The sequence below is a fragment of the Amblyomma americanum genome, chromosome 3 (assembly GCF_052857255.1).
Source record: "Amblyomma americanum isolate KBUSLIRL-KWMA chromosome 3, ASM5285725v1, whole genome shotgun sequence".
In the NCBI taxonomy this organism is placed as follows: domain Eukaryota; kingdom Metazoa; phylum Arthropoda; class Arachnida; order Ixodida; family Ixodidae; genus Amblyomma; species Amblyomma americanum.
In genome coordinates this window covers 182,998,333-183,021,605 of record NC_135499.1, presented here as the reverse complement: position 1 = coordinate 183,021,605, position 23,273 = coordinate 182,998,333, and the positions used below count along the sequence as shown (strand labels likewise).

Here is a 23,273-nt window from a genome sequence, read left to right as displayed (position 1 = left end):
TTCACGGCGCGGTTGAGGTGTCCATCGAGAACTGAAGTAGCTACTGCGTCTTTCCATGGCAAACCTTGACCGCTTTAAAAGCACCGTTCACCAGAAAATCCGCTGTCGGCGTTGTCGGCACTGTGAGCGAAAAATGACAAGCATGACTGGAAGTGGTGCCCAAAGAGCAACCTAGAAGGCAGATGGGCCACCTAGGCAACGTGACCTTGCGGCGTCATCACAATCTGCCCACAGGATAGTGAGAAAACTGCCCACCGTGGCAGGTAGCAGTTAATGATTGGCCGCTCGAGAAGCGCAGCCTGTGCCTTTCAAGGCCCACCGTTGGGAGCACCTGCCATCGTAGGGCGTGGCGCATCGCTTAACCGCCGCACCATTGCATCAGGAGGGGTGTGAGGGCTACCAGGGTTCTATGAATATAAAGTAGAGAATGACCGTCTGCATATATGGGAATCAACTGATTACGCTATCGCGTTATAGCTTTAGTGTCGCCTCCAATTTTTATCACTGTTTGCTACATGGTCAATCTTTTCAAATGTCGGGTTGCTCGATAAGTCGCTATGCCACGTACAGTCGCCACCTTTTGTCTTCTGAGATCCGCCAAAGGCTACCGCTACAAGCGTAAAGATTGTTCTCAAAAAGCATCAGCCTCGCGTCTCGGAACCAGTGAATTGTGGAGTTTGCAGCTCGAAAGTTGGTGCTTTGATCATGACGATGATGTGATAAACCTTATTTCCATCGATGTAGAAGGCCCCCTACTCCCCGCCCCTGGCACGCAGGCCTATAGGGGGACGGGACCTCCGCGACTATAAACTGGCGAAGATACATTGGTTCAGCCGCCAGGCGGACAGATCGTTGCCGGTCGGCGAGGTCCTCAGGGCCTCCCAGGCTTCTCTACTTTCAATAATGTCCCCAGCGCCCGGGGATCCGGGGTATTCCCAAATTATGTGATTGAGGGTCCCTCTCGCTCCGCAGGTATTACATTTATCGTCTTTCCTATCGTCTACAAGGGTGCGAAACAACCAGACTGGGTTTGCAAAATTTTCGGCCTGTAATCGTCGCCAGCCGACTGCCTCTTTTATTGTTTAAGCTTGGGTCCGGTGGTGGCAACAAACGTCTTCCTAACCTATAGTTCTCGACGATTTCCGCGTATGCTTGCAAACGTTCGTTCATCCCCTGGCGGTCGCCTCCATCTCCACGCGTGGGAAATAATGTACGAATGCGGCAATGGGCGCTCGGTGTCGTGCGTCACTCTGTACTGAGGGCGCCCACGTTAGTTTCAGTGTTAGAGCAGCGCGCTATGGCCTTGCGAGAAACTTGCGCGTGCGCCCCAGCATCTGTGAACAAACTACTCACTCCCGGCAAGGCTTTTACGAGATCATCAGAGGCCGGAGAGCACCGCGCATCGTTCTCTTCATGTCCAGCGTGCTCTTTCAAGTCCAAATATTTCTTGCTTAGTTGCGACTGTGTCTGCAAACCCCTACTTGCACCGGGTTTCAAGTAAAAGTCGATGCACACTGCGGACATAACCGCAGTTCCAAATCGCAAACCACCCGCCAGATGGCCGACCGACCTGAAAGACGTCACAGTTGGGCCGACGCAACACCCAGTCGCTTTGCAGGAAGTCTTGCAGACGACTAGCTGCACACGGTTCGTGTCTATGCAGCAGTCAGGTGACCCCCGTCCGGCGCTGCATCCCCCTAGTTCTAAATACATACCTGTTCTTATTTGAATCTTCAGGCTGAAATGATGTATCGGGCGTTGCATTGCTCCCGGATTGCACGCAAGAGTAAACAGTGAGGCCAGCATTCGGCAGCGCTTCAACTCATTACTGTAACGAAACACAGGGCCTTATAACATAAGAGTAGCAGCTGGACGTGAGAGAGCCTACACAAAGCCTCAGAATGCAGAACGATTAATTCAAAGCATGCGGCTTTTTATACTGCTTCATATTCTTACCGCTCTCAAAAAGCCACAGCTTATCAACTGCGCTGTTCACTTACAACACGAACGTAGAATACACCAGCACAATCGAGGCACAATAATTGTGCTTGACTGCATTTGCCTACAAGGAAATAATCAGCTGCGGGAGAACACAAATGAGCAATTTATGGAAAATCCTACAGTATTTTGCGCCAGTTAAAAATGCCTTAATTGAGCGCTTTATTTCACTTCACCAAGTTTAGTGTACAGGTCGCCAAGCTCTTTGCAGAACCTGTGCAGAGGGAAGCCCATAACATTGTAGAAGTCGCCCACAATCTTTTCCACAAGGCTTCCTCCTTTGCCTTGGATCGCATAGGCTCCAGCCTTGTCCCTGCACGAAAGCAGAAGCGAGTTGTAAACAATTAAAACCTTAAAATCACGGCCTGTGGAGCTATATATAGATGGCGCTCCGTTTCTTTAGACCACGAACGAAAGCGCGCAACCGACGACTAGGGTAGACATACCTCTTGTGTTGTCTTCCCTCGTCCTCGTTTGGCGCGCTCTTTTGTGGTATAAAGAAATCCAACACCTATGCCACACAAGTCACTTCCACTGCAATGGCAATACGATAAAACGCGTATTTTGTACGCACTCGCTCTTTATGCGTCAAACAAAAAAGTCAATGCCTTTTTCTCTTTTGCTTACTTCAAAAGGAGTAGAAATTGGAAAATTGGTTTTTGGAGAAAGGAAATGGCGCAGTCAAAAGGAGTACTCTGAAGGTCAAATTATGCAGGACATCTCAACTAAAATGAGCCAAGCCTTTATGAAGACGGAATGTCCTGAACGGAGAGTGAAACTAAAGATGAGGGTTAGCAGTCGTGCGACGTAGTCTCCATCATATTTTGTACTTTGGGTCCAGTTGACAAATTAGTTATTCGCTAACGTTTGAAACACTGCCTTAAGGGACAAAGCATCAATTTTAAAGTTGCACATGACCTTGAGAAAAAGCTAGCCGGATTTTTTTCAGCAAGGCTGAACATTTGTACAACTTTCTGCACCCGCCTAAAAGAAATAAATATACCTGCAAAATAGAAAAATTACCAACCACGTGATAGCGCCGGCGACTGCTGATTCACGTCATGGAGAGCGAGCGCGTATGAACATGAGCGAACGGAAGATTGCGTTTGGATTTGGGTTCATACAGAAACATCTTCGCAAGCGTAAACATCTGCTCATGTTCTAGATTCTTTTTTTTTCATCTGGTCTTGTGTGTTCAGGCTTAATTTCAAAAGAGGGGCATATCTCAAACAAGAAGTATATCAATTATGCCACGTCAAGAAGTGCGACTCACCGTCATCGCAGACGCTGTGCGCCCGACGATGATGCGGTATGCGAGCAATTTAAAACGAAAATTGGTTTTGGGGGAAAGGAAATGGCGCAGTATCTGTCTCATATATCGTTGGACAGCTGAACCGCGCCGTAAGGGAATGGATAAAGGAGGAACTGAAAGAAGAAAGGAAGAAAGAGGTGCCGTAGAAAATTTCTACCACCTGGAGATCAATTTAAAACGAAAATTGGTTTTGGGGGAAAGGAAATAGCGCAGTATCTGTCTCATATCTCGGTGGACACCCCTACGGCGCCGTAAGAGAAGGGTAGTAGTAATAGGGCCCCTAGAAATATTTCTAGGGACCCTAGTAGTAGTAAGTGGTTCTTATTAAAATAAGGGAAGGGATAAAGGAAGGAGTGAAAGAAGAAAGGAAGAGGTGCCGCAGTGGTCTCCGGAATAATTTCGACCACCTGGGAATCTTTAACGTGCACTGACATCGCACAGCACACGGGAGCCGTTTGCGTTTCGCCTCCATCGAAACGCTGCCGCCGCGGTCGGGTTCGAACCCGGGTACTCCGGATTTCCACAGTAAAAGGAATCAAGACGAGCAACGAAAGCAGAACTGGCTGAAGCGCACTCCAAGCACTGACTCCTACTCTCAGAGGTCAGTTAAAAAGAAGGCCGGAGCCGGGAAGTTTAATCCCATTCAATAGAAAAATCGGCCACACAGGACAATCTTAATTTGAAGTTTCCAAGAATGCTCGAAGCGTGTAGATCGATCTCCCGCGGTGAAAAGACGAGCTCAGAATCATCTTCAGTGCACCTTTAAGCCCCGTCGATTTCTTTCGGAGCACCATCGGTAGGTTGAAATCGTGAACATGCACTGACGGAAATGTTTTGACATGCGAGGTATAGCTCCGGCTTTAAAGAGAAGCCGCAGCTAAACTTCCTCGGTACGTGCCACACATGTTACTGGATGCACGCCGGTACCGGCTGCGGATGTAGTTACACTTCTCCGTAAAGTTCAATACACACTCCGAACTCAGTGCGCATCTGGCGACTACTGATTGCTAGCACTGCATACGTTGAATCGCGCAGGAAACACGTGTTTTTCGTTTCTCAAAAAGCACCTCTGCGGCCATGCGGTCACCGATGAAAAATGTTGCCCCCAACTGTCGTTCGCAGTTAACGCCGGTCAAGATCGCTGCCCACCGGCGGTAGAAGTACGTACTCATTAGCAGACATCATTAGTACAGAATTGTTTATGGTTTATGGGGGTTTAACGTCCCAAAGCGACTCAGGCTATGAGAGACGCCGTAGTGGAGAACTCCGGAAATTTCGACCACCTGGGGTTCTTTAACGTGCACTGACATCGCACAGCACACGGGCCTCTAGAATTTCGCCTCCATCGAAATTCGACCGCCGCGGCCGGGACCGAACCCGCGTCTTTCGGGCCAGCAGCCGAGCGCCATAGCCATTCAGCCACCGCGGCGGCCATTGGGACAGAAATGCGCACTGCAACTCGTCATAGTCTTGCTCACAGGCTTTTGAGTGCGAACCTTGATTACAAAGCAGGGCGGGAAAACGGGGACAGTAAACGCGTACAGAAACAGGACAGCTGCAGCGACAGTGCTGTCGTTTGCGTGTTTCTTTGTCGTCCCAGTTTTGTCACGCTACTTTAAATTTTCACAAGTGACCAACTTGCCCGTGCGGAGATTTTAATTAACTCGATTACCGACTCCTTCTTGACTACAGAATATAGAGGGAACGTAAGCAGGTTTTCCCGCCTTTGACCGCATAGTTGGAGCACTGCGGTGGACGAAAAATGCGACTGATGTTTTTCAGCCCATATTGTGTGTTTTACACGCGCACATGGACATGACATTATCCTGTTGCCTTGGGTGCGTGCAAAACGCAAACTGAAACTCAACATATGCCCTAAAAAAAAATGCGCGACTGATAATTGTACCAGGTGTCTCAGTTAGGTGTAACGATGATTTAGAAACAGACAGAGTGTGAGAAAAAGTGGGAAAAAAACTCAGTGTCAAGGGGGGGAAAACTCGGTGGAAGTGGGAAAAAAAAACTCAGTGTTGTTGAGAGTCATGTACGTGACCTATTCTGCAGTATTCTTTCATTCGGCAATGCTAATTATTTCGGACTGACCAACTAACTTTTTAAATATCCCCTTCGGGAAGAAAGTGTCAATCCCACAGCTGTAGATCATCCTGAAAAACAGCCAGTTGAAGAGTATGGAGCACAGTACATTATACGGTAGTTCTTTTTTTTTTATCAGTCTTAAATGAAAGCGCGCGGAACTAAAAAATCTACCACATCTGAGAAAGGAAAATCCGCTTTCCTCATATCCCGCGCCCAGCGTATACACAAAGCCCCGTCGAGCCGCCGCGGTGGTTCGGTGGTTATGGTGGCTGCTGACCCGAAAGACGCGTGTTCGATCCCGGCCGCGGCGGTCGAATTTCGATGGAGGCGAATTTCTAGAGGCCCGTGTACTGCGCGATGCCAGTGCACGTTAAAGAACCCCAGGTGGTCGGAATTTCCGGAGCCCTTCACTACGGCGTCCCTCAGAGCCTGAGTCGCTTTGGGACGTTAAACCCCCACAAACAAAACCAAGAAGCAACGCGGTATTGTGGTCTATGCCACGGGTCGCGTGCTCACCTCGCAATTTGAAGGCCCTGGGTTCAATTCCCCACACCTTCGGAAGAAATTTCATATTTGATACCACGGTGACGACGTCTGAGATTTTTGGGTCCACTACTGCTGATCAAAGCCGATGCCGGGTTTCGTTGGCGATGAGTCATCTAATACTTCCACATTAATAAAATACCCACCACCAACGCAGCCTTCTGAGTCGCATTAATTTTAGGGCCTTGCAAAACGCATTTCGGTGAAAATATTGAAGATTTCTTTTATGCTAAATGGCGAAGATAAGCCCTTGTTAAGATAGCAGAGCCAGATCACGCGACCAGAATTAAAGGGGCTCTAATAAAGTTGCGGTATGCCTCTCATGTTAAAGGACGCCGCTTCACGAATATCCTCAAGCAAGATTTTCTTTTTTCCATGCGCTTTGTAGAAGCCGAGTTATATGTAGTCAAAATTTGAATTTCATCGTCTTCGCGCATTCTTCTCGTCACTTTCTCTTCTCGTCACTTTTTGCACGCTCAAAGGTCGGCGCTCCTCCGCCGGCCCCACCACCGGAGGCGGAGCTTCCAGACTTGCCGGACCTTCGCCGCTTACTGGCCGCCGCCATGATAGTTGCCTCGCGTCTGAAAAAATCTAACCAATAGCCATCTCTGAACTAGTATACCCAGGAGCGGTGCGACGGAGGGCGGGAGCATGAAAAAGTCGCCGGAAAGGGCTCGCCAACTTTCGTGCGTGATTGTGGGTTCTCTGCTGCGTGTAGAAGTGTATTATTTGGCTCAACTGTTCACGACAACACAATGCAGTGATTGAGAAAGTTAACGTGCTCTCCTCGGAAGGTTTTTCAGAGCCCCTTTAAGTTGCAATGAAAGTGACAGCAGACAGTGTCGATCGCGACAAAGCGTGCAGTCAAGAGCGACTTCCGACTGGTCTGAAAAAGTTCAGCCTTAGTGGCCCGAAAATGTGAGCTGAAAGCAGCTTACAGCTGTACGAGCTCGGTGCACAAACCCATAACGTGCTGTTCAGCTTGCCAGGCTCGCAAACAAGCACTTGGCAATCTCCAGATATAGCACCATTCAGATCGTCAATATTTTAACCATGGCCAACTCTATATTATCCTTAATTATAATTAATGTGGTGGACGTCAGGCCCTTTCTATGTTAAAAATCGCCAGGATTTGCATTTTTGGGGTTCGTAATTTTTGCCGACGGATGGGCACGAGTGATGCAGGGCACTTCACTAACAGTACGTTGTGTTGGGCAAGTTGGAAACATCGACTCATATTGTGGACCAGCGCGAAACGGGCAACGAACCTAGGAAAGAGAAGACGACACGGGAGCTGACACAGCTAGCGCCCGTGTCGTCTTCCCTTTCCTAGTTCCGTTTTGCGCTAGTCCACAATATGAAGCACTTCACTACTTCACAAATGGGCAAGGGAGTCAAGAAAACAATCAAATGCATTAAAGTGGAACATATTGTAAACGATTTATTTTTGAAAGCTCAACATTTCGCAATTTCATCTAACGTCGCAGTTTATGAATATTTAGCGAGTACTAAATTTCGCGAAGTAGTCGCGGCAAGACTCCTCTCCTCTTCTCAGACGTCTACACAAGTTTTTGACGCTTTTGATACAATCTCGCAGAACACCTTAGGAGGAACATACCCCTCGAGGAACACATTGAGAGCTGTTGTTTTTGGAAGAAAACATTTTAGAAATAATTCTATCTTCCGAATTTCGTGGCCTCAGCCAGGACGTAAGCATCCTCTCTCTTAATAAAGTCACTTCACTCAAGTGGTGAGTACAGGGTAATAGCGAAAGCCTTCAAAAATTAAGGAAGATCACAACTTAACCCCTTAAGCACCTAGCCGTAGGAAGCGAAAAGAGCCGCTTCTAGAAACGATGGCGCGTTCCCTTCGGCAAGACAACCTGCCAGCGGGAAGTTACCACTGCTGCAGATAGGAACAACGTGCTGACCTCGCGTACACATTTGCAGCACGATAAGTGGAAAATTTTGCGAAATTATTCGTGGGACCTATTTTTCGCGAGCTGTATGCGAATTTTGAAGAACGCGAAAATTCAACTGTTTGCAGTCGGCTGTTTCTGGCGAGCCCTATCCTGATACATTTCGGAGTCTTGACTTTCATATATAAATCACCAGCCGAGCTGGGCTGGAAATGAAACTGAAAACCACTCGAGTGTTATTTTAAATCATTCCGTGATCGATCCGAAAACGCTGCATCAAGACGTGGTCATGCGGTCCACACGCAGTATGACCCCTTATGTTGCACGACTTATAAAACGCGTACTTTCACTAATCCCGTGAACGTGTGGCATACCCGACATGTCTGAGCAACGACCACGCAGTTCCAGTTGTTTTATACGATCTATACAAGCAGGAAAAACAGTAGTGGCCCGAGGGGCGCCGGGCCTGCGCTCCATGCGCTTGACTCTTCCCTTAAACGCAGCAAACGCAGATCAGGCGCTGTTCAACAGCGAGCATGATGCAAGTGATCGCGACAGCAGCGCCATCACGGACTGGTGCCCTCGTGCGACGTGAGAGGCTTTACGTCGGGCAACCATCAGTTCAGATTCGGCAACCGCCACTAGGGGTGCCCCTCCACCATGAAAAAGGCCTATTTAATGTACTCAATGTTGGGTTAGAAATAAGCTACATATTTTACGCCTGTAATTTGTATGCAGTTTGAACTGTGCTTGATAAAGAACAAAACTGAACAACCGAGCTCATCATAATCGGGTAGGAATTCCGCATGCACCAAACACTTTAATGATGCACTAAGAAACAATCATGCCTCTGTGCCCGAATTGTCTGCAAAAGTTTTTAGCCTCATTCATTTTGCAAAAAGTCAGCATAAATGCCCTGTGTTATCTGCTGAGTAAAACAGAGTGTACTTATATTAATTTTAGCACACAAGCCAGCTAATTAACAATGTACCAAACCATGACCTTCCAGCTTGCCCCTTCAACCCACCCGCTGACTTGATTGTCCTCCTTTAAGTTGTGGGAGACTTAATACACATGTAGCTGGATATACAGCTCTGTGCAGTTACAGACATTGATTCTAGAACTCACACCCTGAATAGCCCTTTAAAACAGGGTCTGAATGCAGAAAATTCTGAGGCCTTAGCATGAACAGTAAATTGTAGGTGCTGGATATATGAATACTGGGTTAAACAAGTCAATAATTTCAAAACTACAAGAAAGGTTTGCTTCCCACCTCAACACAGCAAAAGAAATAATCCCTGAAGATGCATAGCTGCACCAAAACCACAGTGAGGATAGTTGTCACTTGCAACTGCATTACAAAATTATAGGTAAAAACTAGCAAACACAGGCTAAGATCCTGGCTTTGGTGAGTAAGAAAATTATGCACCGAAGAAAGCCCACAAACCATCCCCTGCCACATAGACAATGGTATCCAAGGCATTACAATAATGTATATATTAAAACACACTAGAAAACTAAGGGAGGGGCGAGTGAACAAGGAAAACCAACTGCACAAACACAGAAATTTTTATTGAGGCATTTTTTGTACTTTGCTTCAGAATAATTTACATGCCACTGTTCTATGCAAAGTAGAGCACACTTTTTACAACACAAGCACAGCCCAATGCACAGGGGATAGTACAGCACAATAGTAAAACTGCAACAATGCTAAAATAACTTCTGCAATTTGCTGAGAGGTGAAGGTCAGGAACATATTGTAGTGTCCCATCCCAATGTATGACGCGACAGTCATTTCTACCCCACACCACCCAAATGCAGCGCTGCTTCCTAGCAGCATAAGGCCCGGCTTCAACCCGGCAGACATCAAAGGATTTGTCACAGAGTCACATGCCATTTGTGCACTTAACTGCTCCAAATGTTATCTTGTTTAGTTTTTTCCTCTTCCTCATTCCTTCCTTCCCTTTTTATTTTATGTTTTAGTTTGGTTCACTAGGCCTCCTGGTACAGACCTTCAGTCTTTCCAGTACACTTCAGCCCTCCAAGTCCGATATAAATATAATTAATCACTGAATAATGATAACAAGTGGACATTTCAAAGTATTAGTCTAGCTGAACACAAAAATGGTAAGGATCCCGGCAAGGCAAAAAAAATATTGGCGGTGGTTTACCTCTGGATAAACCTGGGGTGACGCGATAGCTACAGCTGGCCGAGTGGTACGTACTTGGTCACGTAACCAACCACGTGACCAACCACGTGATCAGCCACGGTGCCACGCCGCCGGCAGCTGCTCTACATCACGTGACCAACCACGTGACAGCATGGCGGCACAACCACAAGGTGGCGGCGCCGCCACGCCAAAGGCTCGGAATGCTACCGTAATGTAGATACAAAACAACCATCTAGCCACTGTCATGCTCCGACCTCAACACGAAGAATGACTGGAATGAACAATGAATTTTAACCATTTATGATTAAAAAATAACAATGCAAGATCGTGGAATATAAAAAAAAGTACTCACAGTGGCTCTCCAGTCTTCACATAGGCTTTAATAATTTCTTGGGTCATAGGAGCCATGAAGACCTCAGTTGTTTCATGAAAAGTCGTGCTTCTAAAATCTTAATGAACAGAAGCACAAAGGAAAACCAAACAGATCATATCACAATAGGAATAAAAAGATGTTCCCAAAAGCTTCTCATAAACCTAACAGGTTATAGAACAACAATAAAAGCATGTTACCAGTGCCTTCTCATATGAATAGAAATCAACCCAGCATAGCATGGTATACACGAAGCACTCATGAGAAAGTTAACCCTATTTAAGTGCCCTGTACACGTGTGTACATTGTGGACTCTAAGCTCTATCTCAGAGTTGGCTCTACCTGACACCAATTTCTGTGGTTCAGGTGAATTTATAATCCTTCAGCTTGCTAACAGCACGCCTTTTTATGACAATTCGTGAACATAGCAAAGCATATTTCACAAAACAGTCCACTTACTAGCACATCTCGTGGCTTTATCTTGCTGTCAGATTTTGCCACGAGTACTAATTTCTACTTTTTTCTGTATTTCTTGGGTCATGAGCATCTTCGAAATGCAAAATGAATCCACGATTTCTACGATGTTGATTTCATATATCCTGGTCGTTTAATATTGCTGTTTCCACATACTTTGACAGTTTGTAAGAAATTTTGTATGTGTGTAAAAAATTAGCTACTGCTGTTTTCTGTTGGAAGTCTAACACATTGCCATCCTTGAGGCCTGGATGTGCTATTGAGGCCTAAAAATACTTGCTTTCTATTGAAATCATAAATGACATTTGAAGGCGTTAACATAAGACAAAAAAATGCTAACAACAATCCAGTTCAGGAAGAATACGCCATGAAAATGAAACTTTTTAACAGTTCAAATGATAGCAGTTACCACTATGGCTGTGTTACTTGCATCCTTCAAAAAGCCTCATCTGTATATTTCATAGCACAAGCTTATGCCTGGAACTTACCATCTTGACAACGATAGTAGAGAGCTACACCAGTCTGCACAATGTGTCCTTGTCCACTGAGCCTAAAGGGAGCAGATGACGTCAGATGTTACTCAACAGTGACTATTAAAAAATGAGAAAGCAAAGAGCTGCATAAAATACACTGAAGTACACATTACACATTTTCTGTAAGGTATTGAGACACAGGAAGCAGTAAGTATTTGTTTTTTGGAAGTTCTAAATGGAAGTGGCAGTTACTAAATGACAGGAAGCCTAATACTGACGCTGAATTCTTGAGCACGTCACCATTTCGCCATTCGATATTGCAGCTTACAACTGGGTTCATTAATGATCAAAAAGCAAAATCTGACAACTTTCTTTATAAAAAAAAGCACACCTACATCAACCTTGACTGTGTTGTCAGATTACTACAGCCCTATATTGACAGGCAGCAGTCACTTTCTACAAAAATTAATGGTACAGGCACAGCAGCATGGATCACATTAGCCAGTCAGCACTGCTAAATGCACCAGCTTCACTCTGGCCACCCAACATATCTGACTGTACATCATACTGGTGACCTATCGTTCATTTTTTCTTTGCCAGCCTTTTAGATATTTTCCTAACAACATTCAAGTGTTACAACTGTTTTGAAATATTTAGTTAAATGTCACAAAACCGAACCAGTGGTTTATGAAGCAATTCCTAGTTGGTTCCAACTGGAACCAATTGGTACCAGCTGGCACAAGCTGGGAATTGCTCCAGAAACCAGTTGGACCAGTTCGGAATGTTCACGGGGGGCAACATATCAGCTGCACTGAAGAAAGTCTTACAAGAATGATTTAAGATGAGGTTGTAGAGGTACATGATTATGCTTTTGCTTCAATACTCTTACAATTTTGTCCCGTGACTCTCTGATCTTTCTGCAAGTTTCATTCGTGATTACTAAATATGTAGGACTACATGTTTCTATATCAAAATAAACAAGTGAGACCAACACTGTGTTACAGGCACATAATAAAAGAAGAAAACATACTCAGTCAACATACGTTCCGCATCATTGCTGTCTCTCGGTTTCTCATAAAGAGTGTTCCCTTTCACAACAACAGTATCAGCACCTATGACCAGGTCAACTATTTCCTTCAAGCCAAAAAACAAGAAGCAATTGATTAACATTTTGCAGGAAGCACAAATACATACCTCCTGTCAGCACACATTACGGCATTTACTAAAGCGGACATCAGTTGACAGCAAGCATAATGTAAGCACTAAGTCACAACACCCTATGACCGAATCAAGACTTAACTAAACAAGCACTTTCTTTAAGCTACAAAAGCTGCGTTACTTGGGACACAGGAACATAACGCTACTCTTTTAATTTCTATAAAAACAACGATTACACAGACTAGAATCTAAAATCGGATTCTCAGCTGAGGATAGAACTTAATTTGACGAACATTCTGTAGCACTAAGGCAATTTTCGCCCTAGTGAACCATTCATATCTATAATGGGCAACAGCAAAGCAAAAATATTTCGCTCGGATTAAATGCCAATCATTCAATGGCAAACGCATGTATGCTAATTTCAGGCTAGTAAAGGAAGGAATTTCAAGGTGGGAAGTCGGTAAATAGGAGGCGTAAACCACCCTTGTGTATTTTTTTTTCCTTTACTTCCCTCCAAGTCGGAGAAAACTCACTTTCTTCTCTTGAAGGGATTTGGCGACATCTCTGGCCTTGCCTTCAGCAGTCCGAATGCAGTATTGAGCCGGAGAGAACGCATTTTTGTCCAGGTTCTCCTCGAAACTGGAGGCCACCACGTCGTAACGGAAACCCTACAACAGTACCAGTTTAGTTCGCACACAAAACCGTGCGACTGATGACAACTTAACAGACTGATGACAACTTAACAGACAACAGTCGTATTCATAATGTTTCATTTAAAGTGTCCCTAGATTATGCGATATTTGAGCAATATGCAAATAATTAGCTTGCTAGATAAAGTGGGTCATATACATTCGGCATCTCATGTGCTGCACTCACCAGCATATCGAGGATTTCTTTTCGACGCGGTGACGCACTGGCAAGGATGATTCTCTTCTTTTCTAACGCGCAGAGGAGAGGTTCCAACATTGTGTATTTTTTCACGCTGTTCCTACACCGGCGTGATATAAGGAAACGATATACAAACTAGGCGCGACAATCCGCAGTACTACGGAACTCCTGCGTCTGTGGCTTTCCAACAGCACGACACTGACAGATTGGATTGGATTGATAGGCTCCCTTGCATACTTGAGCTAAAAATGTGCGAAAGAATTTGGGTCATAATTAATGATAATATTAATCACATTTAATAAGCCATTAAGCCACATGTTAGCTGGCAGCTGGGCCAGTCCATTTATTAGTCATGATCTTCTATACGACGTGGTACACATGGTTGTACAGCACAACGTTTTTAGATCTAAAAACGTTGGTACAGCACAAAAAGATCATAGCGCCACTGCGATAAAGTCATGATGAAACAAGCCAGGACCAAGCTATTATCCGGCGCGCGAATTTTAAAGTTAAATGTTTGTTCTTCGGAATGGGCTCATCACGTACACGGAAATCACGGCTGAATACAGGGGTGGCAGACTAGACCTCCCACCACCAGATCGATCTCTCACACCTAAAGACTGCAGAGACTGGAGGATACTACAAACCAACCTATTCTTTCCCCCTTATCTATACGGGAAGGGAGGGGAACCTCCAAAGTTCTGCACCAAACGCGGGATAACAGCTAAGCAGGATCATCTCCTTTGGAAATTCCCTGATTCTCCCGGGCATATTGATAGAATCTCAGAGAAAGAAACCTGGGATGTTCGAGAAATCCGTCTGGCACGGGACGCTTTGCGAAAGGCGTCCCCCTGCGGGGCTCCCTCTCCCTTGGAGGACCCCTGGGTCTTACTGAGGGAGCGGAGGGGCCTCTACATCGACGACAATAAAGTTAACTTGAACTTGAAATGGCGCGCGTCTAATTATTGCTTTGCCCTCGAATGCCACCGAATAGCATATACCGTATACGCGTGTAAGAACCACGCTCTGGTAAAGGCCGCTCCTCCCAATTTAGAAGCCGATAATTTGAAAATAAATAGGCAAAGAACACTTTAGTTTCACGTGCTTTTCTTCGCGCAGCACGTTTCGCGGGGCGGGGAGCTACCGGATAGAGACCACAGACCCCTATCACACGCTACTTATCTACACAACGTTTTCGACAGCGAAGCGAGAGAAAAAGCAGACAAGGCGAAAGTCGCTTCCGCGGGTCTCCGCGGGTCGGACCAGTGTATAGGTCCTGGTCGGACGCGCGAAGTGCCGTTATCCACCATAGTACCGTTTAAAACTGCCAGCCCAAAATATTACGGTCGAGAGCCGACTCGCAACGTTATACTCCGCCAAATTCGGCATAACTTGGGTTGACGTAGCGTCTTCCATTAAAGTGATCTGCTATAGTAGGACAAAACTTAATAAACAGCAGTCAGTAACTACGGTCCATGGTCCGCAGCGTCCGGTGTTACTCCGCTGACTAATCAAAACAGTAAACAGAATCAGTTTTTTCATCTTTGAATGCGTTAAACAAGTCAAAGGCATCAAAATTATTGAGCTTATAATTTCGTCTGTTGGTTCGCTTCATGTTTAGGTGACAAGAAAACTTTTAACAACGCACTATTTTTTTTTTCGTGGCGAAATTTTGCCCAGAGGTCCTATCCGACTAGAGGGAGTAAGCAACACCGTCACAGCGGCAGCCATTTTGTTGTCTGTGAAGCACTGCGAAAGGTCGCGCACGTGTCTAATGAGATTATCGCCTCCTGCTCTGGCCGGAACTACTGAAGCCGCGCCCTGGACAACAAAATGGCTCCCGTGACGTCGGGTCAATAGCACTTATGTTTTTCATTGCGGAGAGTTCTCGCCGATCGTCGCAACATCCAGGTTGTTAGCTCCATCAATGGTCCGCCAGGCCCTCGCTAATTCTTTTTAAACCACGTGTCACCGCAGACAGATAGGGTAAGAGTATGCATACTCTATGTTCCACTGTAGTCGAAAAATTAGACGGGAAAACGCCCCGTTCGTGCGAGGGCCGCACCCTCTCAAATGCTCGGAAGGGAAATGCTGCCCTTACAAAAGTGCATACGGTATACAGTCATGCCTGCTTGCAGGTTCGCCGTGTTCTTGCCCTGTATAATGAACCTGACGGTCACGCGGATTCTGTTCGTTATCTCCGGTGTTCGTACTGTGCGGACTCTCCGTACAACAGCCAAAAATATAAAGACCGCCAACAGTAGCATTTATTTGTTTAAAAAACTGTGTTATGCGCCTCTGCTTGTTCTAAGCAGACCCGATAGTGGCTCTTTCCAGGCTCGCCAAGGCGGTCATGACCGCCTCGTTGACATCCTTGTTGCCACTTTAAGGGCGGCGTATAACTAACCCTGGTAGAAGCGTCCGCCGCCTCCCGCGCCAGCGTTTGATAGAGGTAGTGAGCACTATACCAGAAAGAAGGACCATGGCTGCCTCGCAGAGCTGACGTGTCCGTCAGCTGGCCACCGTGTTCCTGCCCAGTCATCGTGATGCTCCTTCAGTCAGTGTGGACCTCTCCACACGTCCATGGCAGCTAGTGGTTGGTCGGCCACATTACATTCTTAGCTATAGGGAAGCGCTCGTACTTGGCGTACAGCGGCTTCGTCAGGGAACACGGCTCTGCAGTGTTGTGGTCCGCAGGTACGTAGTCATCCGAGGAAGCATCTGGTCAGCTATGCATCAACGACGCGTCGCCACAAATCTCAGTGCGTCTGATCACATATGTTTGCAAAAGCTTCGTATACTTTCCCAAGCCCATGCAGCGACGAAAGTAGCGCAACGCTTGTGGCACAGAATGTATCAGCGGCACTGCCTACTGTCTGCCAACGCTGCCTGCACGTGGTAACAGCAATAAAGATAGAGCCGACGGGGCAGGGTGACGGGGTGACCAACATGGCCAGCAAGGCATTCAAACTTCTTATATCGCCGCCGTTAGTTGACTCACGACTATGGGCAGTAGCTTAATTCACTTGTCAGTGACTGACAAGTGTACCCATTGTGGTTCTGCGCCTGAACTGTGTGACACAAAATACTTGTTGGGGACTTGCCCTGCTAGAGCCTCCGTGAAAAGACGCTTCAAAAGGAAGGTAGGCCTGCGATGGGACGTTGAAGGCGACTATCTCAAGTGGACTTGATAATCGCTTTATCGAGAACTTTTGCCACTTTTGAGCGAGGCTTGTCTACACTAGTTCTTCTAACTTTCTTCCATATCCCCTCTCCCTTCCTCATTATGCGTAATGGCAAACGTCTCGAATAATAAAAAAGCTTCGCTTTCGACAATGCCCCTGTCACGCAGCCACCGCACTTCACCCACTTGGGTGCTTTTAACTAAAATAGTTAAAAACATGTAGCTAAAAAGCTTGCTAGTTAACACTTCTTAGCTATTTTATGATGTGCGCTATCGGTGATATGTCCAGCAAACTGGCACATAAGCTCAAAAAACCTATTTTAAATATTACTAACCTTCTCCAGTGAACGTAAAAGCGCAAAAAACACAAGGACACAGACTAAGGCAGACAACACGAGCGCTTACTTCCAACTGATTTTGCTCCAAGTGCTCCATCAATTCTGCTGTCACAAAAAGAGATGGCATATCTGACATCTTTCATATGTGTTACATGATAACTGGTATCAGTCATAACTCTGCGGTAATTGCCCTGTAAGCATGTGCAGACACTTATCAAGAGTATAAATTTCGCTTCTTGCATGAAATAAAATCAGTTGGAAGTAAGCGCTCGTGTTGTCTGCCTTAGTCTGTGTCCTTGTGTTTTTTGCGCTTTTACGTTCAGAATGGAAAACCAACTCGCCCAAATGCAGCCATTATTCTCCAGTGAAACAGCTAGCGTGCATGAGTGAGACAATGTGAAGCAAACCAGGAAATGCTGGCGCGGGAAATACTTAAAACGAATTTGATATATAATCAGATGTTCGTAAACGTCCAAACTGGAGAATTGCTATCAAACAAACATGTTTGACGGCAGTTTTAAATCAGACTTGTCGAAGTATAATAGTTCACAGTTAGGCTCGCTGAGAAGCGTATACACGTCAGCACGGCAGCAGAGCGACTGCATCATTTCGAGCAGCTGTTTATCTTTGCGCCGTCTCTCATTTCACGATGGCGATATTTTTATCTGTATCTCCAGCTTCGTGCAAGGCCGCGGGGAAACCAAGAGCACTGGTTAAATCCAGCAGCGCTAACTTATATGTATCGCTAAGGCTCTGCCTTCGAGCAGGGAAGCCCTTGCATTTCTGGCACGTGGTTCCATGACCATCTCGTGCATACATCTAGATATACAGGCTTTTTAATTAAGAGCACCTTTCGATGGTGAAGATAACCGCGCCAAAGCTGTCAGCAGCACATTTGGTGAACTCGCTTACGGTTCGATCACCGCAATGTTACTTTCACTTCTCAGCGGGGTAGATTTTGAGTTTGGCGCTTTCAGTGTTCTTTCCTTGCCCCCCCCCCCCCCACCCCACCCCTTTTTTTGTCACATTCTTGCCTGGTTCATTCTTTTGGAACCCTCTTTCAGGAACGAAAAGGGGGAGGAGGGGTGAGAACCTGATCAGACGCTTCACTCGAAATGAACCAGTATGCTGTTTTATTTCATGTCAGCTGAAACACCCTGCAGATAGAATTTGAGCACCACACCGCAAAGCCTCGCACTTCGCCTCCTGTCGGCGAGAAGACACAATGACCACGTTCTTATGCAGTCGCAAAACTGAAAAAAAAAAAAAATAAATATGCTCCCCGTCGGGGAATCGAACCCCGGTCTCCCGCGTGACAGGCGGGGATACTGACCACTATACTAACGAGGAACTACGGACTTCGACGAGGTTGATGTCGTCACATAGCATAGACGTACAAAAATCGGTGTACAAATACGCTTTTTTTTTTCAATAAACATAGATTTTATTTCGTCCTGTAATGACCGTGAGAAAAATGGGTGTAGGTTTTAGAATTAACGTATTTAGTGTTTTTTTTTACTGCACAAAACAAGTAGCATCGCAAAACGCTAACGTTTTGAGTCCACCTATTTATGCTCTTTTCGTTACTGTCGCTCGTTTTTTTTTTTTTTAAATTGTGGCGCATATTCTCGGCATTTTCGCTTGAAGGCCTGCCTGCCCCCTTCGACATTTCAGGCACCATTTGGAGTGCGCAACGGAGAGCACACCCTGGCCCTACTCAGCTGATCGCCGGGTTTTCAATGTTTGGTGCACTGAAAATAGTTGTGCTTAAAGTTCAGAAAGTGTCACCAAGCACCTTCACACAGTCATTCTGATAGGGAGAGTGACGCAAGACGTTTTTTTTTTCCCCGTCCCCCCACCCCTTCCACAAGTCAGCTGGAATTCAGCTGAAGCAAGCTTAAGCGTCTGAGGCTCGTCCATGGCAGCTGAGCGTGTAGCTCGCGACAGCCGTGGCTATGACGTCGTATCACATGGTCTTACGACACCCCCATCGGATGTCATCACATGGGGATGTCATCACGTGGGCTCACATCACCCCGTCGGATGTTTTTAAGGCCAAAGGTCAACTAAAGGTCATGGGTTCGACACCATAACTGTATCAAATATGGTCATTCACGGCTAGCGTGTCTGGGCTGAAGGTCGTTCAAGGTCATTCTCCAGCCTACGCGATAACTTCTTTACCTAGCGCAATGATGCTTTTCGCCTCAAAACCCATCGTCGCAGGGTGTCATCCTTTCCGCACCAGTGCCTGCGGCTGCGGACCCCAGCAGGAAAGGGACAACGGGTGCTTTTTTTTTTTTGCAGTAGTGGCAGTCCGGACTCTTGACTCTTGCTGCCCGAGTGATGTCCAACACTCTTGGACAAAAATTTTGAATATTGAAAAACTGTAAGGTACTGGTATAGGAAACATTGAAGGTACTGGTTCATTCTTCCAATATGTAGCAAAATCTTTCTTTTATAGTGTTTCCATCGCTCGCAACGAGCATTTAAGACTGCCACAGAGAACCAATGGGGCCGCTTTTGACGATAGCAAAAACGTTAATAGCAAAAAAGTTCAAGCCCGTCGACGGGCGATCTACCCATATATATTGATTGTTATAGTGAAATCTTACAATATATATGACAAAATTTCACTCATAAACTTTTTACCGTTCAAACATGCATGATTTTGTCCAGAATTGTTGGGACAAGAGGAAGAAATCCATCCCTCCCGATGGTTCAGTGAAGTCAATTCCCCTCCGCCAGGCCCACGATCGAAGGTCCCCGTGTGAGTCCTGCCTTACGCCGTCGGATTCGACTCCCACTGCCGGCCGGTTACCGACCGGATTCCTCAAAAGGGGTGCAAGGTATGGTCCGGCGTGGTGCTCGGCTTGCTAGAGCTACATGGCTTTGCAAAGGAGCCTGCGCCTTCAAATTCCGTCCTTGTGGGCTTGGAAGAGAAACAGCGCCAAGAGTCGGAGCCGACCACGTTGTCTAAGCCTAGCGCTTCGAGGCGTTAGACCCAACCGCGGGCTCAGGAAAACGCCCTAAAAAGGGCGGAAAACGCCGAGTCTTCCAAAAACCGATGACAGGTGGTGACGGACACCTTCACTGACCCCTGGAAACGTGGTCCCGGACCACTGGCTTCGCAAAAACGCCAGAAATTGGCCAAAGAGCGGGAGCCCGTGCGGAGCACGTCTGCACCGCACGACGTCCAGATGGCGTGTCCCCGAACTCACGTGAAGTAGCGAAATTCTACCACGGTCTCACTGCGTCCCGCAGGAAAGCCTGTTTTAGGTTTCAGCGCCTAATGAGCGCGACCATACAAGCAGGACGCAACCTTGGCCCCGACACGCCCGCTTACAGGGTCAATCACACTTAGAGGGAACATGGCTGAACGCCTGGTGGTGTTGAAAGGCTTATTGACTCAAAAATAGCACGCATAGGGAGGCATGACTGGACCCCCCCCCCCCCCCAAGTGCCTAAGTGCAGCGCCCGAGCGATTGGCGGGCGGCATCTTACGACCGCGCGTACCACCCGATTACGACGAAGGCTGCGCAAGGCGCGAGAAATGGGTAGCGGTGGTCACGTGATCGCGTAAGAGGGCGCGCCCCACCCGATGAGGTCGGAAGGTTGGACGATCCATGCGTGCGTGGCCTCCGCAGTGTGTTTGTGCTGTCCGCCGACAGTGAAACATTTAATGCACCTTTCTTTATCTCAAAATCAATTTGCCGATTGACCGCCGCCCACACACAAATTCCTTTGGACACTGGAGTGTGCTACACAGAGCTCTCGCCAGTTTCATCCTCCTTTCGTCATTCCTACCGCCGCGCTGAAGCTACGCGTTGTCGCCGGCAATGCGACGTTCCGTTCAAGGCTGTGCTTTACTTTTTTTTTTTGTGCCCTATCACTGCTGGCGCACGGCTTGCCAGACCAGCTTTTTCTACCGCTCTCCCATTGCCATCTGCCACTGGTGGTACTGAACAAATACATCCGGCTACCCGATGCCATTGCTAGGCCACGACATAATAACAGTGAAGGCGATATGCCATAGCAATAAATGGGCGGGGATTAAACAGGTGCAGGGAATATATATGCAGTATATGTACAGAAACATTTTATATGCAACAGTTATATTTAGCTCAGTGTACCTACCAGTGGTGCAGTCGGTGTTTGTTTTTACAGTGGGAAAGAGGAACTCGGCTGTGTTTGAGTTTTGAATGCGCAAGTGAGATGAGGCAGCAACTGCTTTCCATTTCGATAACTTCTGTCACTATGTCGCTACACCTGGCTTGGTACATAGAACGATTTTAGTTCTGCCATGTAATATTGTGATGCAATACAGAAACAAGCAGACGAACACAACTTAATATGAATGAGCATGAGTTTATTGACAATGGGTAGCATGAGAAGCTATTTGGCCTTCTTGCCTTTGGGGAAAGAGTTAGCAGTCACTGGCGCGACACCAGTTCCATGGACCTTGATCGATATTCGGGAGATGTAGTAGAGTGCCACAAGGGAAAAGATGAGGCTGCAAAGTAGATAAAACAGCTACAATGAAGGGCAAGAAATATTTTGCAAATGAGTTCAGATGCTTCTACTCAAACAATTTTCCTATATGCTAACTCATTGAACTCACTCTTAATCAATCAGCAGTACTTGCACTCGGTTATGAAAGAACTCACCTCAAGATATGGAATGGACAATTATCAGAAAATGTACTGAACAGGCAACAAACAGACACAAATGCAACAGACAGAAACCTGTTTCTTACTGCCGTTTTAGAATCCCGGCAGGGGTGGAGCCCATACCACTCACCTATTCGCACATACTCCAACATTACTGCGTCTTCTGCAGAACATAGTCATCACAATTTCCTCCATCTTGCACTAAGGCACACAGTTTACCCCACACACTGCCCCACAAGTTGCCTTTTTGTGACATACATCCAGCCCTCTACCACTGTACATGCGAATGCCCCAATCCTCCCTCAGTATCTTCCATACCCCATCCCATCTAGTCTAGCACAGCCCTAGACAACCGGCATGAACTGATCTCCCGGGCAACCCAAATAGCTATGGCAAATGCAGCCCTGGACTAAAAAGGCCCCACCCTCTGGGAGCCTCCCTCCTTACATTTGCTCATATTGCACAATTATTTGCACAACAGTCGCATGCATCAATGATGAGCTGCTGGCAGGGTCTGATCATAATAAAAAGTGCAAGGCAGAGTCCATGTACCTTGGCCCAATGACATCCGTATGGATCTCCATAAATGTTTTTAAATTTTAATGAAAATTCTCATGATCTCAACACGGCACAGGGAGGAGGACTTGATAGGGGCCGAGTAGTACAAGGTTGACCATCGCTTATACTTACCAAGTGGTAACGCAGACTCTGTGAACCATGCCAGACGCTACCATGGCAATCACCAAGCAGATGAGCACTAAAAAAAAAAAAAGAAACACAGTAGGTCGCTCTTGTACAGCACAATCTCACCAAGACAGACCAAGAAGAAACTTGCGTACCTTCAGGTATGAGCTTCGTTTGGAAGTTCTTCCCGAAGAAGTGGGTTTCCGTGTTAGAAACAGCCTGGGACGTAACTGTTAAGGATTCCTACCGCTCAGACAATTCACTCTTGTTAACTTCGGTATGCACCAAAATAACACATTACCTGTCCGGCACCTGCTAAGCTCAGATATCGAATCACTTTAGTTATAACAATGCTGACCTCTTGCTAGCCACGGAAAAAGCGCTAAAGGCATATAAATTCCATTAGTTTATGTACTCAAATTAAGAGTTCTTAATGGGCGTTGCCGAGGCCAGATTTGTTGCAAGGATACAGTGAGGATGAGCATAAACAGTACTGATCCAAGGAAGCCGCCGAGTATAGTCATTGGTTGGCTCGACGCCAGATGAGCTTTGTAGATTTGCATAGCCGCGAACAGCAACATGAAGAGGCACGATGACAGCACAGCTGACGTTCCCGTAGACACCGCTGAAAACGTAGGACAAACATTAGGCGTACGTACGAGGCAAGAAACGTTCAGGCGGCCAAGAGCGTCGGGCTGCCGGCAAAAAAAGACCGCGAACGGAACCGCTATCCCGCCCTAGTGCCGGTTATCAGATTCGAGCCCACACGAAAAACATTTGACGGCACTAAAATGCAAGACTAACCCATTGTTAGACTTGAATATCCGTTGCGTGTACAAGCAGGAGCCTTTCAGCCCGCTGAGAGAGGCTTGCTTTGAAGCTGTATCAAATCTTCACTCTTGAAACAGCTCAGATCAGCATGACACGGTGGCACAAACACCGCAGAGCGTTGACTCAACCGGCGTCGACGAAGCTGATTGGGCTTGACTTGGATTCGTTTT

General features: G+C 46.6%; 2 protein-coding genes and 1 non-coding gene across 3 annotated transcripts; all 3 read right to left on the bottom strand.

The window, feature by feature from the left end:
- Window positions 1-2,104: 2,104 nt before the first annotated feature.
- Window positions 2,105-13,608, bottom strand: LOC144125599 (dTTP/UTP pyrophosphatase). The gene is made up of 6 exons (XM_077659111.1): window positions 13,388-13,608; window positions 13,045-13,179; window positions 12,384-12,487; window positions 11,369-11,430; window positions 10,389-10,485; window positions 2,105-2,311 (listed from the first exon to the last, which is right to left on the bottom strand). The coding sequence occupies exons 1-6, from the start codon at window positions 13,475-13,477 to the stop codon at window positions 2,161-2,163; spliced, it is 639 nt and encodes a 212-aa protein (XP_077515237.1). The 5' UTR covers window positions 13,478-13,608; the 3' UTR covers window positions 2,105-2,160.
- A 4,591-nt stretch (window positions 13,609-18,199) lies between these two features.
- TRNAD-GUC (transfer RNA aspartic acid (anticodon GUC)) lies at window positions 18,200-18,271 on the bottom strand. Its single transcript has one exon. It is a non-coding gene; the product is annotated as a tRNA-Asp (tRNA).
- Window positions 18,272-21,270: 2,999 nt separating this feature from the next.
- LOC144125598 (protein KRTCAP2 homolog) lies at window positions 21,271-23,228 on the bottom strand. The gene is made up of 5 exons (XM_077659110.1): window positions 23,077-23,228; window positions 22,743-22,897; window positions 22,428-22,491; window positions 22,279-22,345; window positions 21,271-21,431 (listed from the first exon to the last, which is right to left on the bottom strand). The coding sequence occupies exons 1-5, from the start codon at window positions 23,078-23,080 to the stop codon at window positions 21,314-21,316; spliced, it is 408 nt and encodes a 135-aa protein (XP_077515236.1). The 5' UTR covers window positions 23,081-23,228; the 3' UTR covers window positions 21,271-21,313.
- Window positions 23,229-23,273: the final 45 nt, after the last annotated feature.